This window comes from Nelusetta ayraudi, unplaced genomic scaffold, assembly GCF_046127955.1.
Source record: "Nelusetta ayraudi isolate G7.1 ecotype Tasmania unplaced genomic scaffold, CSIRO-AGI_Nayr_v1 ptg000013l, whole genome shotgun sequence".
NCBI classification, from domain to species: Eukaryota; Metazoa; Chordata; class Actinopteri; order Tetraodontiformes; family Monacanthidae; genus Nelusetta; species Nelusetta ayraudi.
In genome coordinates, this window is record NW_027466063.1 from 1,945,977 (window position 1) to 1,962,761 (window position 16,785).

The 16,785-nt window shown below is 43.6% G+C and overlaps 1 protein-coding gene across 5 annotated transcripts in view; it reads right to left on the reverse strand.

Moving 5' to 3' along the window:
• pde4cb (phosphodiesterase 4C, cAMP-specific b) overlaps positions 1-16,785 on the reverse strand; it is a 64,641-nt gene that overhangs the window by 42,772 nt on the left and 5,084 nt on the right. For 2 of the 5 annotated variants that reach the window (XM_076022690.1, XM_076022691.1), the window contains exons 2-3: positions 15,555-15,605; positions 9,501-9,703 (exon numbers count right to left, since the gene is read on the reverse strand). In XM_076022690.1, the coding sequence (XP_075878805.1) occupies positions 9,501-9,703; positions 15,555-15,605 (254 nt within the window). Of the gene's footprint in view, positions 1-7,066; positions 7,504-9,500; positions 9,704-15,554; positions 15,606-16,785 lie in introns of those variants that run through there. The other 3 variants (XM_076022692.1, XM_076022693.1, XM_076022694.1) reach the window with 3 other exon arrangements.

Sequence of the window (16,785 nt, forward strand, 5' to 3'; positions counted from 1 at the left end):
AGGAGCTTAAACCAGCTGTATAAGTTAACATAAAACACTAAACAGATTTTAGACTCACTTTTAAAACTTTTTAAGTAAATATAAGCAGAAATAAATATCCTTGAGGGACAAAAATGAAAATGAGCATCCACTGAAGCTGCTTGGATTACAGCAAAGCGAAGGCGATGCAGGGGTGAAGAATTCTAATCTTTAAAGAATACATGAAGAAGCGAGAGGTCGCAAGACGCAACGTGTCTTGGTCCCCGTCAGCTGGAGTTCAGGACAGTCTGGCTGATTAGCATGCAGGGGTGCGCAGGCAGGAACAGCAACGAGGGAAGCAATTGTTTGCTGTGCTTTTGCTGCAGGACAGCCAGGCCTTCCTGTTTAAATAGAAAGATGACTCTCGTGCTCGGCTTGTGTGTCTTGAGTAATTGGCACACAAATACCCCATGAGCCAAGAGGCAGATATGCATCAATGTGATGAATCAGAGTCATTTTGCCTCCTGTCAGCTGCTGGGGAAGGATCTATTGTCGCTGCGTCTGGTGTCACCGCTCAAAGTCAGGCCAGCGCGCATATCGCGCATTTGTTGTCTGTGTGCGAGGTGGCGATGGGGAGGCGGGGAGGTGGCGAGGGCTTGGCAGCCGGCCACAATGCAATCATAACTGAAGTGGCAAAAATAAACAAATAAATAAACCAACAACATTGAGAAGTGGCTGGTTTCCCCAAGACGTATGGATGTTTCTTCCACTAAATTATTTTCCCATTCCATTTTTCTTTCCAACGTGAGAATTTGTGAAAGCATTTAAGAAACATCATCAGCATCATTTCCTGCCGCTGGATGCTCTGATGTTTTCTCCCCGGTCCACAGAGAAACAGAACCCTGGCCGCTCTCACAGACAAAGCACAGCTCAGCTCTGAATTCTAACGTGCCAATTCCATGACAGTGCAACCAGGTGTGACCGTTTTTTCCCTCCTCATCATCACTAAATTCCCCTCAATCCCCACCCGACACACACAGGCGGCACAGCTGATGGAATAAGACACTCACTGAGGCTTTACGGCTACTGAGGCCCGTGCAACCGCAGGTAAACACATTTGGAATTCATTTTCTAAATATTGTTGTAAACCCATCATAATGTACCAAAGGCGACCATGTTCTAGTTGTCAGATCTGCTCTGCCTCCACCGGCAATATAGGCCTCACCCACTCGGCACTTTACAGCCGGTGCCAGATGGATAAGGGATCAAACTTCCACCTGCAATTGTCTGCATGCTTCCAAAAATACGCACAAGGCACATCAATCAACACCCACAGACGTGTGGTTTTCACACAATTAAGAAACAGAAAGGGGGGGCGGGGGGAATCACATTTAAATTTCAATCAAATAATTTGCAAATCGTTCAATAATTATTATTTCACTCAAATCCTCAAAATGACAATTTAATTAAGAGGTACTGAGATGACTCACACGGGGCCCTTCTCCAGTTCTGAGTTGGAGTCTGCGCTGAATGTTCACCAAAATAAAACATGTGTCTCTTCGTGCCAACTAGAGCAGGGAGAGCGCTCACATCCCACTGAGACGATGATGTGGCGCATCCCTGCCGACTGAGGATGAGACACTTTGCCCATTTGGAAGCGACTCACACGTTCTGCTGTGTGTTGGACACCACTGGAGAGATAACAAAGGAGTTTCTCAAAGGCCTCATCTGGCTCATTGGTTGGTTTCATTTCCTGTTTACTTGGCATTGGCTGCTGTCATGATTAATAATTACAAACTGAATGGGTCACAATCACTCGCGGGCTCCAGTATATTTGTCTGTGTCATTGCAGTGTACTTAGAGTTATATAATCCTCCCTTATTATGCATTACAACGGCATCATCATTATTATCATGGATATAAATTTACTGATAGACTCAATCAAAGTGGAGCTTTGATAACTACTTATTCATACAACAATTTTTGAAGCAGTTTGTAAAGGTATGAATTTAGTGTTGCAGTTCATTTGAGTCTTTTTGCAACCATTTTTTGCTGTCTCTGCTGGCCAAACGTTAGAATGCAGGTGTAGGATGCAGACGCTCCTATTGAAACCAGAAGCTTTGTCCATCTTCATAAAAATATCAATGATTGACACACAGAAGGTCAGAAGAAGAAACGGCAGGAACTGTATCATTGATAGAACATCAAAACCAAACAACTTCAAGTCTGATCAGCTGTGTAATGACTAATAGCTTTAACGACAAAAAACAAATATCTTTTCAATTTAAATGTAAAGTAAAAACTTACATGAAATCCTTCAAAAAAAGAAACAGAAATCCTACTTGAATTTAAAACTGTGTACATCAACTGGCCTTTCTTACTGCTTCCAGACTCGTTTTCATCTTTTAGTTATGTAATTATGGACAACTTTCAGTCTGTCGTCCACCTGATATTTATGTGACAGCTCCCTGACGAACTGCCCCGATGAGATCAATCCACCGGCAGAAGGTCTCCCCGGGCCTGTGCAGCTGTCATCAGCTGACAAGAGCAAGGATGCACACTGTGTCACATTTCTCTTTTCACTCTTCAATAAGACCCATGCAATTAGTCCACGCCCTGGCCGCCGAAACGCACATCTTTCAGTTTGAATCGTCAATACAGTGTAAATGAGAAATTATTCCTGTGAACAACAACAAAAAAAGCACTGATTTGGTTGGAATCGATATCCATGAAAATGATCCGTTCATCCATTGTACAGTAGACATACATGATGGTTTTGGTTTCTAAAACACTTCATGATGTATAAATGATTAATGAACACTATGCCAATACGGAATGGACTAGCAGCAGAATTCATCAAGAAACTCAATACAAGCAAAACATTCACAGAGCAGGCAACAGTCTTAGTAACTCTACAGCCGTACACACAACAGCACAGCAGATTCTGCATGTCCTTGCTCTGTAAAACTGACAACTTCAACAGCTTTCTGTCCCAAACATGGGATCCCCCCCCCCACCCCCACCCCAAACTTCAATGGCTTCACTGTCCTCTCCAACAACATCGTGGGGAATCCTTTATGTCATTATCCCAGCAAACAGATGGGCGCCATAGCAACGGGTGCAATTCTTTCCCCGTCCCCGCACAAGGGCTTTCTGAGGCAGATGATTCCATTTCAAGTTGACAATCGGCCCACATCACAGTTTTCTTTCTCACCACTCACAGTCTCAGTGCGCTGTCACTTGCAACGCGATGAGACGTGACAGACCTGACCGCGTGACAACATCCTGCAGCCAAAAGGTGGCAGGCTTCTCGGCTCCGTCCCTCATATCAATGATTCATTCGTCTCTTGAAGCTGCAGGAAAATGTCAGACTATAATTCCCGCTCATCAGACAAGTTATTTCTAGATTATTACTCCCTCTTTTAAGTAAACGCTTGTCAGAAGCACATTTGTAGATGTGAAACTCCAGTACATCACAGTAGCGGTAGAACTGTGTACTATTATACAGCGTGAACGTATTGCGGTCGAAGCAACACAATTTTCATTAATTTGTTTCAGATGAAGTAAACAGGACAACACTGAAATGCATCCTTCAAGGGTTCATGCAAAGCGGGGAACACAAACAAGTTTATTGTTGGGAAAGAGAGAAAGTAACTTTCACGCAACTTTAGTGAGTATATCCGAAAAGTACAAACCTGCAAAGTTTGTCGAGAATTTGGCACCCTTTGAAGTGAGAAGGTTATGATTCAGATAATCACATTAATGCAGAGTTGAATTTGAATAAAAGGTCTCCTCCAGGCTGTCAGACACAGACGACAGTGGCGACAAACCAGAACTAGCATTTCATATAATTTATTTTTCTTGAAGCATATATATGGTATTAGTACGTACAGTAGTATATCTATTAATCTCAGGTAGCTCAGTACAACAACAATTTGATATTTATGTGATCTGCACATAAGTGAGATATAAAAGCAGTCCTTGCTCACCGAGCTCACCACTAAAATGGCTAATCTGTCCTTTACGTCCAATGAAGAGAAAAAATATCACACCTCTTTTCTTTAAATATTGTTTTTTTTTTTAATGTGGATCGTGCTCGATAACAACCCCTCACAAAGTGCATTTCCTGCTTTCCGTCTTGCCTTTTAATTAGTACTTGGCAAGGCACATTTTCAGGGCAATAATGTTTGGGCACTGAGCGAAGTCGTCGCAACAGGGCCACCCGGCCAAAAGCCCTGTTAAACCTTGTTGAGGAATTATTTCCAGGAGAGAAAACATAGAGATGTGCTGATTTGCTTTACTAGCGTTACACTTTTGTTTGCACTGATCACAGCCTTCATGGCCGAGTGCTGCAAGGCGCTCGCCCGCGTGAACACCGGCTGGTGATGAAACTGCAGCACACGCAGACAACAGAGCTACGCAGAGCATGAAATCCAGCTACAAGCTCAAACACCGTTTCAGATTGGCAAAGCCCTGAAACTATTGCGGAGAAATGGTCTGAAACGCTCCTAAATACATGTCACATTAATTCCTGAGCATGCTTGATCGCCACAGTTATGGCTCTCTCCCTCTCTCTTTCTCTTAGTAACAGGGTGGGCCAAACAGCTGGGAACTGTTTGAAATTGTGTGTCAGAATACAAAATTAGCAGCTGATAAATAAAAGGGAATGAACATACTTGTGGCAAAGCACAGCTGCTTTTGTTGTTTTTGTTGTTTTTAGTTTTGTTTTTTGGCCTCGGCGACTTTGTCAGAGGATGTAAAGAACAACAGGAAACTCATTCATTGCTTGTCAAGGGGAAAAGACAGAGCATTTAAAGGGACAGTTCACTCAAAACTCAAATGTGACATATTTGCTGCACTATTAACACGGGAACCTGCATGCTGGAGTTGCATGGACACTGTCCTACTCTGTGCAACCATAGTGGATATTTGGGTTGGAAAACACAGTGTTGAGTTTGTTGCCTTGTCTTTGTTGAGTCTTCTGAACACTTAGCTGGCCTCACACTAGCTGGCCTCACACTCTTCTGTTCTCCTGGTTCTATCTTTGCCCATTCCCGCTGTTCAAACCGGTTGGAATTCTTTCCATCTGCGAAACTCCAGAATGATTATGGTGATTAGAAAAAGAGACCGGAGCTGCCAATAACACAGTGGCGAGAGTTAAATGGCTGACATTTCAACTTTGAGTAAACTGCCTTTTTAAAGTTTTCTCATTTTTGTCTCAAGAATACTTCATTGCATTTTACATTCCTCCTATTTGCCAATTTAGGGATCCTTCCACACAGGAAGGAAGTGAGGGCGGTCAGTGTGTACAGATTATACACCGCAGCTGCAAACAGAAATGCAATAATGGATCCTTTTTTCATAATGGAGAGACACTTAAAAGGTTGGAAGTGAGAGGAGAGAAGTGAGTGTCAGATTTCGTTGACACAAACTCTATCACAAACTGATGGTTATTGAAAGACACTGGAAAGAAGATTTCTCCATTAGCATAACTGATGAGGTTTTACAAGTAATCAACTTTACAACAACACACATAAACTGTTGTATTTCCTTAAAAACCCATGAAGTGTGAAATTAAGCCCAGCTTTAGTAACAATTGGACAGCCTCTGCTTGGGCCACACACAATTAATCACAGCTTCATTTCATGAGCTTTAAAACGTAAAAAATCTCACCAACATACCCCCCCCTATTCATTTCATTAAACCCAGCTAATCTGATAAAGTCAACAATAAAGAGAAATGAAATATTCTGCAATTGTATGTTTCTGAAACTGCAATAACTGGTAGCCGCAATAAAAAGGTAATTGCATCAAATTGCCAATGTTCCAGGATTGCAATACCAAACACTGTAATTATAGCAGCAAATGTTTGTCTGCTCACGATTTTAGTTCAAAACAGTTCAGCAAGAGCACAGAAATAGAAGCCACGTGAGGCTGATCTCTAACTGCGGCACACCCAACGATGATTAAATCTGCTCTGCTTGATTCATAGACGGAACATGCTAAATCTACTGCGCAATTTCAACAATTTATGCAAAAGGGCTCGAGAACAAACTGGCTGGGCTGACAGGTCCCATTATATCATTGGAATAAATGTCTTTGATGAAACAAATGACAGCTTTGTGTTCCCGAAAAATAAGATTACAATGAACTGAAGAAGATTCACTGATGTCCACACTGATAAATATTTTACTGGGGTGAAAAAACGCTCCCAGTAGAATGTGAAAACAGAGAAATCAGTTAAAATGAAAAATAGTGCATCTATAATTTACAATCAAATGTGTCGGCTTGACTAAAAGTGTGGCTGCTCTCTGTTTCTTTATGTCACACAATGTGCTTAGTGTGACATGCAACACACGGCGTAGGGCTGTGCACAGAAGCTCACAAGAGTGCACAGGTTTTCGAGGGACTGTGAGCGACATTTTCGACCAGAACCCCACCTTGTGTGAGCAGTTTTCCTTATCACAATAAAAGCACCCATTTCTGTGGGCAGGTTTGAGTAGCGAGCAGCACAAAGGGTGAACGTTTATTGCCATATCGTGAGATCACAGTGGAGGACAGGCTACTTTCAAAAGTGAAAAATGTTTTCTGGTAGAGGGAACATATGTTTACATTTTCATTCAGTCTGGAGATGAAAGTAAGATTTTCGTAGGAGGCTGTGGTCTCACATACTGATGGTGGTGGCTTTCTGGTGCTACTATAATAACAAAACAATTTTACTACCTGCAATGTATGGAGATTGACCAAAACAATCTAATGATGATACAGTGCAATTTAGAACGTGTGCTCAGGCAACAAAAATTCATTAAGCAAATTTTTCATTATTGCTTGAACTCAGGCAGATTTGGGTCCAGCAGCCCTCTATGCGCCACTGTGTAATACGTCCCCATATTCTGGGAGATTAACTGGGAGTTGGCACATTTATTCACATTGCATTAGCTGCGTTAGTTATTAGTAATCAACTCGCCATTCATTTCAGCTGTTTGTGTAGTCTGTGATAAACTTTGCAGGATTTTTCTATTCATACCCATACCGCTTCACAGATGTTCCGCATAGTCAGGAACTTTAAGTTTGCGACTGAAAGCGAGGAGGGCGTTAGAACGAATTACCGTTTGAGCGAGGAGGGCCAGGACATGCGGGTCTTCTTCAGGCCGGGTCGTAGCTTCTCTAGCGTCCTGTTGCGGCACAGGTAGCGCTCCGTGTCCGAGTTGAAGCGCTGCTTGATGCGGATGTGCGTCCTGGGCTGGCGCCACAGGTGCTTCGGTGGCTTGGCCAGACCCGCTCCATCTCTGCTCAGCGTGCTGCATTCCATGTTGTCGGCCAGGCAGAGCGATTCAGAGAGAGGCGTCGGGAGCTGTGGCGGTCACGCCCGGAGGTGGGGGGGCGAGGCGGCTCAACACGAGATGAAGAGTTGCAGAGGAGTCAGAGGAGGGAGAGGAGCGACAGAGGCATGGCGCTGCGTCGCTGTCCGCCAGCACGAGTGCTGAAAACACTCTGGCCGTCTCTGCCTGGTCCTCCCCGCTCACTCGCTCGCCTCCCTCCCTCTCCCTCTCTCTCTCTCTGACTCTCTCTCTTTGATTCTACCCCCCCGATGACATCCCCCACTCTGCCGCTCTCCCCCCTCCCTCCCCTTCCCATCTGTTTCCCTGTTGTGTCAGTGATAATTTCCACTGAGACTAAAGTCCACATCTTTAAGACTCGCGCACAGGTTCCAAACTGTCAATACAGTGCCAGAGCCCACACACACACACACACACACACACACACACACACACACACACACACACACACACACACACACACACACACACACACACACACACACCCTTTACAAGTTGCCAGGTTATTGCCGAGCCAGGCAGGATAAACAACCAGCCAGCCACACTTTCCGCCGACAGACAATCTAGAGAGTCGGGCAAAACAGAGAAAATGAACCTGCAACCTCGTCGCTAAACCACTGCTGCTGCACCACCATCGTGCCGCGCTGAGCCGCACCCTGCCGCAAGCACGCTGCTAACTTGTTGTATTGATTTCAAATACACACCACTTTTGACTGCAAAGATGTGTTTTTCACCCGTCACCTCTCATCTGTGTCGTGTGGAATGAACACAACATAGTGGCATGATGAGAAAGCCCCAAATCACACCGCACAACTTTTGGATTTTTGTTCATTATCCCCCGACTCCAGTGGAAAAGTCTGATTATTTTAGACTATCAACAATAGATGGCCAGTGTCCCTCATCCTCCTATTTGCAACCTCTTGGGATAAAATACTAGTTGGCAGACAGACAGACAGACAGATAGATAGATAGATAGATAGATAGACAGATAGATAGATAGATAGATAGATAGATAGATAGATAGATAGATAGATAGATACCAGGCACCAGGATTAATTCTGGTTTTAGTGTTAGAAAACGCACAGCACCTTGCGTGCAAAAAGGAGCGAAGGACCCGACCTCCCGTCTGTCATGTTGACTGAACAAATATTGAGGGACGATAAGAAAATACTTTTCCATCTCATGCTCTAACAAGCACACTTGTCAGTTAATGTTAATACACTCTGCATGAAAAGCTGAAACTGAACTGGCTGTCAACTCAAAGGTAATTGCGAGCAAATTCGTCATTTGGCACAAGGTTCGGCGGAACTTGTGCGACTTGCTTCCATCAGATAATAACGTGACAGAAAAGCTACACAGTTCTGATTATAATGTGCAAGTTGAGTTTGTTGATGGGATCACCTAAAGGATGACCATGGACTCAATTATTCAACAGTCATACCGTATTTGAATTTCACCCAGCTGCAATAAAAGCCTTGCCTTTCCACATTTTCCCATCGGACTCACGAGCCCTGTATAAAGAGCTAATGAGGGAAAAAGGTGTCTACGACCTTGTGGCCAGAAAGACAGGGGTAGAGGGAAGGAAAGGAATAAACAATGGGGCTCGTGGCAACAATGGGGAGGCTGAAGACTGGACTTTTGTTGCTTTTTAACCAAGTCTTTCACTCATTTCCCATCTGACTAATCGATACTCTGTGTCAGTGCTGGACGGAGGGCAAATCATTAGCCGTGGGCAGGGAGGAAAAGAGCCGATCACAATCAAAACCAAACCATGGCAAAATAGCAACTGACAGGTTGAAGCAGGAAAAAAAGAAAAATGAATGTAGCTTCTCCAATTTCTGAGTTAAAACTGGCCCCATTATTTGGCAGGAACATGTTGAGCCTTGTCTACAATCTGCTGGTAGACACAATGATGTGTTTCCATTCAAATGGCCACCAGTTCGCCGTTGGCTTCAGCCACCATTAGGAATTTCCATTTCGTAGTGAACTCAGACACAAATAATGATATTGCAGAGCAATTTGACAAATAGTGGTGTTAATAATATAATACCGTTTTTTGTTTTGCTTTCTTTTTCCAAAAATGGGGAAAATATGCCAAATGTGTTTGCTGGATTTTCAATCTGGCCAGTCAATGGATGCATGACCTGTCCCGCTGTTCACCACTAGGGGCATCGAGACAGAAAGAAAGGACAATTTGACTGACCGGTGCTCGTCCCGACTGGCCAGTGCTTGACTGTACAGCTCCTCCAGCCGCTCCACAGGCAGAGCGTGAGCCCCGGACGCATGCCGGCTCTCCCACTGATGCTCCTGGCAGGAGTGTCTCCTCCGCAGAGGAGGCAGCAGTAGCGTCCCGGAGAAACGCCGGCGCACCACCTGGTGGGCTGCGAGCAGGGACGCTCCTCGACCCTGCGCGGCCAGAGAAAGAGAGAGAGAGAGAGAGAGAGAGAGAGAGAGAAAGAGAGAGAGAGAGAGAGGAGATCAGCAAATACACAAAATGTCTTTTGTGTAATGTCCTCGTTTGTGTGGTAGGTGTACATTCAAGTTGAGCCCTGGCATCCAGAACCCCAGGTGGTATTTACAGGTCAGGGAATAATAATCAAAGCCCACACACACACACACTTATTTCTAATACTGCACGTCGTCAACTAAAAGGGTCGCTGGCTGCAGAAGTCGCTGCTTCTTCACACAGAGAGACGAACAAGCTTTTGCACTCACGACCACACCGGCGGAAAAATTTACATTCGGCCAACTAGTGTGACGCCTGACATCTGCGGAGCGCATGAGGAAGCCGGAATACCTGGAAAGAACCCACGCAGACACGGGGAGGACACGCAAAAGCAAAGAAAGTCCCCTGGCTGGAATTGAAAACGCACACTCTAGCTCACTGTGAGGCGACAGTCCCTAACCACACAGAGCGGCTAAATTATGGAGTAAAATGGGTGTAAATGTCAAACTGTGACTAGTGGCAAATTGGACAGATTATGGGATACAGGCTCCTTATTCGAAGCTGTTTAGCCATTTAGCCGGCTGTTTGAAAGGCACAGACAGACAGAGGAACTCCGAGCTGGACTTTCCAAGATTTGAGGGATTTGATTCATAATAAGTTTATTAACCTACATTAAATATGTACTGGAGGACTCGGACTAATGATAAAGGCAATGAAACAATGACTTAGAAACTTTCACCAGCATTTTCACCAACAACACTTACTTTGCTTTTCTCTGCTATACAAAACAAGACTATTTCAATGTTGTCGACTGCAGAATCAGACCAAAGGCCAATTCCAATTCCTCCCTTAACTCCTCAATCTCAACCCTCGCCCTTAACCCTCAATCTTTGGCCCTCAATCTTGGCCCTCAAAAATAAGTGTAAGGGCTTAGAAATGGGACACCCCTTAAGTGCAGTTACGTCTTCAGACTGTGGGGGGCGGCCTTACGCCAAAGCTACGTCCAGTCAGTCAAGAAGACGACAACGACGAAGAAGAAGGAGAAAAAGAAAAAGACGGAGAAAAAGGAAGAAGTCCTCCTTCGCTACACAACGAGGTATACAAGTAACGTGAAGCTGGGACCTCCGGTCCAGTTGACAAACCTCGTAAAGTAAAAAAAAAAAAATGTTACGCAACAACGATGTCAATAATCCATAAAAACATAAAAACTAAGACAATACAATGGTTTGGTAATATTCATATCTTTATTAACTAAGAAAATACTTCTATTTGTAGCTCGCTTTTTTTTCGAAGATGTCTTGGCGAAAATACGCAATGCCTTCTGGGTAGCCCTTACTGCCAAGGGTGGTGCCGGAGAATCTCAATATTGAGGGCGATACAGCCCTTAAACTCGTCCCTCAACTTGACGTTCTTAGAACCGGGACAGCACTTGCACCTCGCGGGAGCGCACATTTTTGAGATTGAGGGTTGAGATTGAGGGTTGAGATTGAGGGTTAAGGGAGGAATTGGAATTCACCCCAACACTCACACACAGCTCACTTTCCACCACTGCAGTGTCATAAGGTACTTAAGAAACCAGGCCATTGGATTTAAAGGGGAGAAGAAAAAATAATCAGGTCACCAAGCAAGCAAACAGAAAGATTTGTATCAAACTTCGACCACAGTTTCAACACAATTTTCTGTCAGTGTGCATGACAAGACACACTCTTGAGTGTGTTCTCACAGTCTTCACACACATAAAAAAGATTATTATTTGGTCTTGATTTTGATCTTTGAGTCTGGAATGGAATGTTTCACAACAAAGGGTGTTTTTTTTTTTTTTTTTAAGGCAAACCACTTTTTTTTTTTAATGATGGTGTTCTCACACACTAAACAGTTTATGCACATTATGTACACTGCCATTTTTTTTTAGTTAAATGGCACATCTTGCTCCATCCAATCAGTAGCAGTCCTGAAGCAGCTGGCTGTAATCTCACCTGGCTGGTCTCCTGCCACGAGACACACACTGGGAGTGAGAATGAGTTGGAGGTGGTATGGCAAGCTGTGTGTGTGTGTGTGTGTGTGCGTGCGTGCGTGTGCGTGCGTGCGTGTGCATGCGTGTGTGTGTGTAATCATGTAATCAGATGGCACAGCTGGAGCTCTGCCTCTATGCGAGGATTCACCCTCAACACATTGAAGCGTGTGACTCACTCCCTTTGGCAGGAAACTTCAAACATCAGCTCAAGTGCTCATGGACCAGATTAGTTGCTTATCGCTGATCAGTCAAGTATGGATCCACATGTGTTTCTGTCTACGCCCTAGGGCCGTCTGCATGATGCCAAAGGCCACAAAGTGGGACATTTTTAGAGTGAACTTTGCAGTCTGGTCACAACCTACAGGCTGCTTGTATCAAACCAGACGGTTGAAAGAGCAACCCCAGTGTGTCATCTACTCAGCTAATCGTTTTGGGTTCCACCATAAATGTCAAATACAATGAAGCGATACAATGATATCAGTGCAATAAATTTAGTTTTCAATGGCACTCGTAAGGGGATTTGACTATTTTTCTGGCCTCCAAAGTTTACTGTATAAAAATGTAACTTTTCCAAACGCCACCAAAGATAAATATGACAAGCAATAGCATGCTAGCATGTGATGTCAATATAGCTACAGTACCAAACTGCTGCCAACCTACTTACAGCTGGTTACAGCATTGGTGGGTTGAGACTAGATATGATTGACTGATATCTTCAATGATCTAGCATAATTTAGGTACTTCACTGTAGTCAAAGGTGACCCAGCGATGCAGCGGCCAGTCGACTCACAGCAAAAAAAACTCCCTCCCTCAGTCAACAGACACGTTTGGCTCCTTGTGAACTTACAATTGTCTTTGAGGTGTGAATATGATTTCTCTCTATGACGGCGAGTGACAAACAGGTGCCTTGTCCAGAGAGTAAGCCCGCCTTCACCCTGAGATACAGCTGCGATTGGCTCCAGCAACTTGGAGTGCAGGAGAGGCCAGTGGTAGAAAACGGATGGATGCGTTAACTTGCTAATAGAAAGTTTCAGAGACACTGCGTCATAAAAAACATTTTTCACACATTTTTTGGGCGCTCCACAACTTGCAAACTAATTTCTTTAAGTGAGAACAGAACGACAAGACGCTGCTGGTCACTTTAGCCACAGAAGTGACAGGACAGGGTAATTGCTCCCATGCACCCCGAGTTGCTGCCAGGTAAATGTATTTGTTTAGTGTGAAGTGACATTTAAGCAAGAGAGGCCATCAAATTCAAATATTGACATTCTCGGGCAATAATTCCAATATCAATCATGGTCTATCATGCAATGCTATAGCTAATCGGTTTTCACATCAACATCCAGAATATTTTAATGGACGGCATTTACCAAAGCCAAAACAGAGAGCCAGATTTACAGTTTTAGCAGCTGCACTTCCATGTTCTGAAGTGAATTGTCCCAAAGGTTTTCCGTTGGTGACTGATACCTCATTTACTGCTGCCCCTCTGTCAATTTGAGCCATTCTCCTGACCTCTGGCATCAATATGACATTTTCACAGGGAGACACGCTGCTTTCCCGCTTCTCCTTCCCAGACCCAGCCTCTCTTTCTCATCTCTGCGAACCCTGGGGATTGTTGTGCGTGAAAGTGTCATTATGCCAGCACTTTCTGAAACACTCAGAGCAGCTCAGCTGCCGCAAACAAACACTCAAAGTCAGTTTAATCGCCTGCCTCCCTTTCCTATTCTGGCGAACTTCGGCGGGTCGTCTCGACCCTGTCTACATCCCTCAGTGCATTGAGTTGCTGCCATGCGACTGATTAGACCAGGGGAGGGCAAACTTTTTGACTGGTGGGCCACAATGGGTTCTGAGATTTGACAGAGGGGCCGGAGCAGCACCCACCTCATTGAAGAAAAAACATATATGGGATATGTAGAAAAGGTGCTTTAATGTCAATTGAAAGTGTTTTTATTCTAAAAGCACTGAAAACATTAAAAACACTGAACTATTTTATTACTTACTCACTAATAATTTAATATCTTCAGGTCCGGCGGGCCAGATTAAAAAGCTTCACGGACCGCATATGGACCCCGGGCCATAGTTTGCCCATCCTTTCGTTAGATAGTTGCACTACTGTAGTCGATAAAGCAAATAAAGCGATAAGCAAAGAGGTGCACCCGTTAAAAAAGTGACCCGTGCGCGTCTGTTCCAACAACTGCTGCCATCATCAGACCAACCACAGACAAACCTGCCAAGAGGGAACAAGAAGGGATCATGGGAACTCATTTGGGGTCAGGGTCTTGACTGATGGTGGATCTTATGATAAGTAATAATATCCACTGCATTGAGACTTTTTGTGTCAATTTTTGTATTGTGACCTGACTTGTAGAAAATTTTTATTAGCGTTTCTGTTGAAACACCTTGAAGTTGCATTTATGTTTCTGATGCAAACACATGACACACACACCCCACCACCACCATCCATAGCAAATCAGTTAATTAGCATATGGTGTAAACGAGAAGACTGCGCTCAAGCACAGCTAATCAGGGCTCCTCTGTCACTACACAGATCCTTGACACCTCTAATTATTTTGATGCAGACAAACAAAGGCTTTGTCTGTCAACGTGCAGTTCTCAGTATTAACAACATCAGGGATTTAGCAGCTGAGTCCATCAGATCTATAATTCCTCTGTCTGTGAATTCCTTGCTGTTTTATTTGATCTCATTTCATTTTTTTTATTAAGCCAGAATCAGATGCGTGTGGATAATAAACAACAGATAAAGCATAATGTCTGATCAATGCCACTCAAGTAGGAAGCAGCTCAGGGTCTATTAATGTGAGCACCAAGGGTGAACAAAGACAGCTCAGATGTCCTGCTGCTCTGCGCATGTAACGCGCATGTAACGTTTAACACCGCAGGTAACCCGCAATCCACCGAGCTTCCATCTGCCCTTCGCAGCCTGAACACAGCCATGTTTGCAGTCAGCGCCATTGCACAAGACAGAAACCTGAAGTACACATATGCTGAGGGTACGCACACACATGAAATTACTACACAGACTGAATACATTAGTGCTTTATTATTAGCGCGAGTGCACAGGCTCCCGCAGCGTAATGATGCAATCAGAAGTGGGATATCAGCGTTTCATTACCACATGCAGATTTGTCACAAAGTCTAGAAAAACAGGGTGTTGCTGTCTCTAATTGGGAAACTTGCTATGAATCTATCAGGCTGGTGACTGGAGGCCTGCACAGACCTTCTGGCTGTGATGGAGAAATCAAGTGAAATGGCAAGAGAATCACTCTGTAAATAGAAGCAGTCAACCTCGCAGGTTTCTCTCTAGAGCTCCCTGTGGGAGTTTGTGGCTCTTGAACAAAGACCAAAAAAATAAATAAAAAAGCTGGAAAGAATCTTAAAATATGAAATATAAACCAACTGTTGCAGTCAATAGCACAAAAATATAATAGGCATTTAAATAATAGACATTACTGGCGTCCAATTTTGTCTTGTCCTTCAGTGCTCTCCCATTCAAAATTAATTTTGCCCTTTGAGTTTGCTTGCAAACTGGATATAAAAGAGATAAAAAAAAATAATAATAATAATAAAAAAAATTAAGCTAATTATGTACCAATGAGGCAAATGTATGCATAGGCTGGCAATTTTTAAATGTTTAATAGTGTGTGTGTGTGTGTGTGTGTGTGTGTGTGTGTGTGTGTGTGTGTGTGTGTGTGTGTATGTGTGTCTGTGTGTGTGTGTGTGCACGCGCGCGCGTGTGTGTGTGTGTGTGTGTGTGATGAATGTTTTATTTGTTTTACCTCGAGCCAAGACATTGACGCCTGTCGGTCGGTGCAGCAACGAGACAAGAGCTGAAACAAAGGAAATGAGAATGAGTGGGGGGGTGATGTGATGACGTCTCTGTCAGAGTAATTACTTTTATTGGCATCACAAAAAGTCAATTCCTATGAAGTTCAATAATATATGTTTGCCTTTATGGGGTTGAATATAAAAATTTCGCAAACTTTACAAGGCAAAAAAAAAAAAAGAAGAAGTTGCTGAGGATTTAACAGCAAAAACTGCAGAAGGGTTAACAGATATTATGTTGGGGGACAACTAAAACAAAATCAATGACAAACTTTTATCTTTATTACTGCTATTAGCTATCAGCGCCACCTGCCATTACCATGTGGTCAAGGAGCAGCGTCACAGGAAGATAAACAGGCTGTTTGCCATCATAAAAGTCCTTTTTAATCAAGTTCAGCAGACATAATGAACAGGAGTCATGGCGGTTAAATCTGAAGACAAGGTTCATGTACTCTCTTGGAACCCAAAGGACGCTAAATCATAAAACAATAAATGATAGCTCTATAACGTGACTGGTGGCTCTGTGACCAATAAAAAAAAGTGATGATTATGCAATTTATTCAGGTGGGTGGCCCATTCAAAGGTAAAGGTGATCGGATGAACTTGAATGAGAGTCACTATCGTTCAAGACAGTCAGGAAAAGTGCACTTGCGTCCTACTGGGAGATTCAGGTTTTCCTCTAAAGTCTATCTCTCTAATCTTAACCCCAATCCTAAACCTAACCTCACCCTCTAAACTCCACCTCCAACCCTGACCCAAACCCAAACCTACCACACAGCAAACAGGTCAGTTGCTCCATAGACTTGTTGCGATGACGCTTGACTGAATGTTGCTCAGCCGTGTGCGTGTGCAGCCCATTTCATCTTATTTGTCTTTTTTTGCCTTGCAGTTAGTCGATAAAAACTCAGAGTTACTCTTAAGTCCATAATAGTCAAATCACTCCAGCATTCCTATTTGTTTTGACTTTCTAACCAGAAATATAATACAACACAGAGTGGAAACATTCACAGGAAATGTTTTATTCACACTGAACATCCTGAACTGTCAACTTTATCAACTTTCCAGACATCTACAGTTTATCACGTCTGCTGTCTGTGCAGTCTGGGCCACAGGCACTGTGCAAAGAACAGTTATGTGTTTCTATTTCATTTGCTTTATGAAAGAGATTTATTTAATTAACCTTTA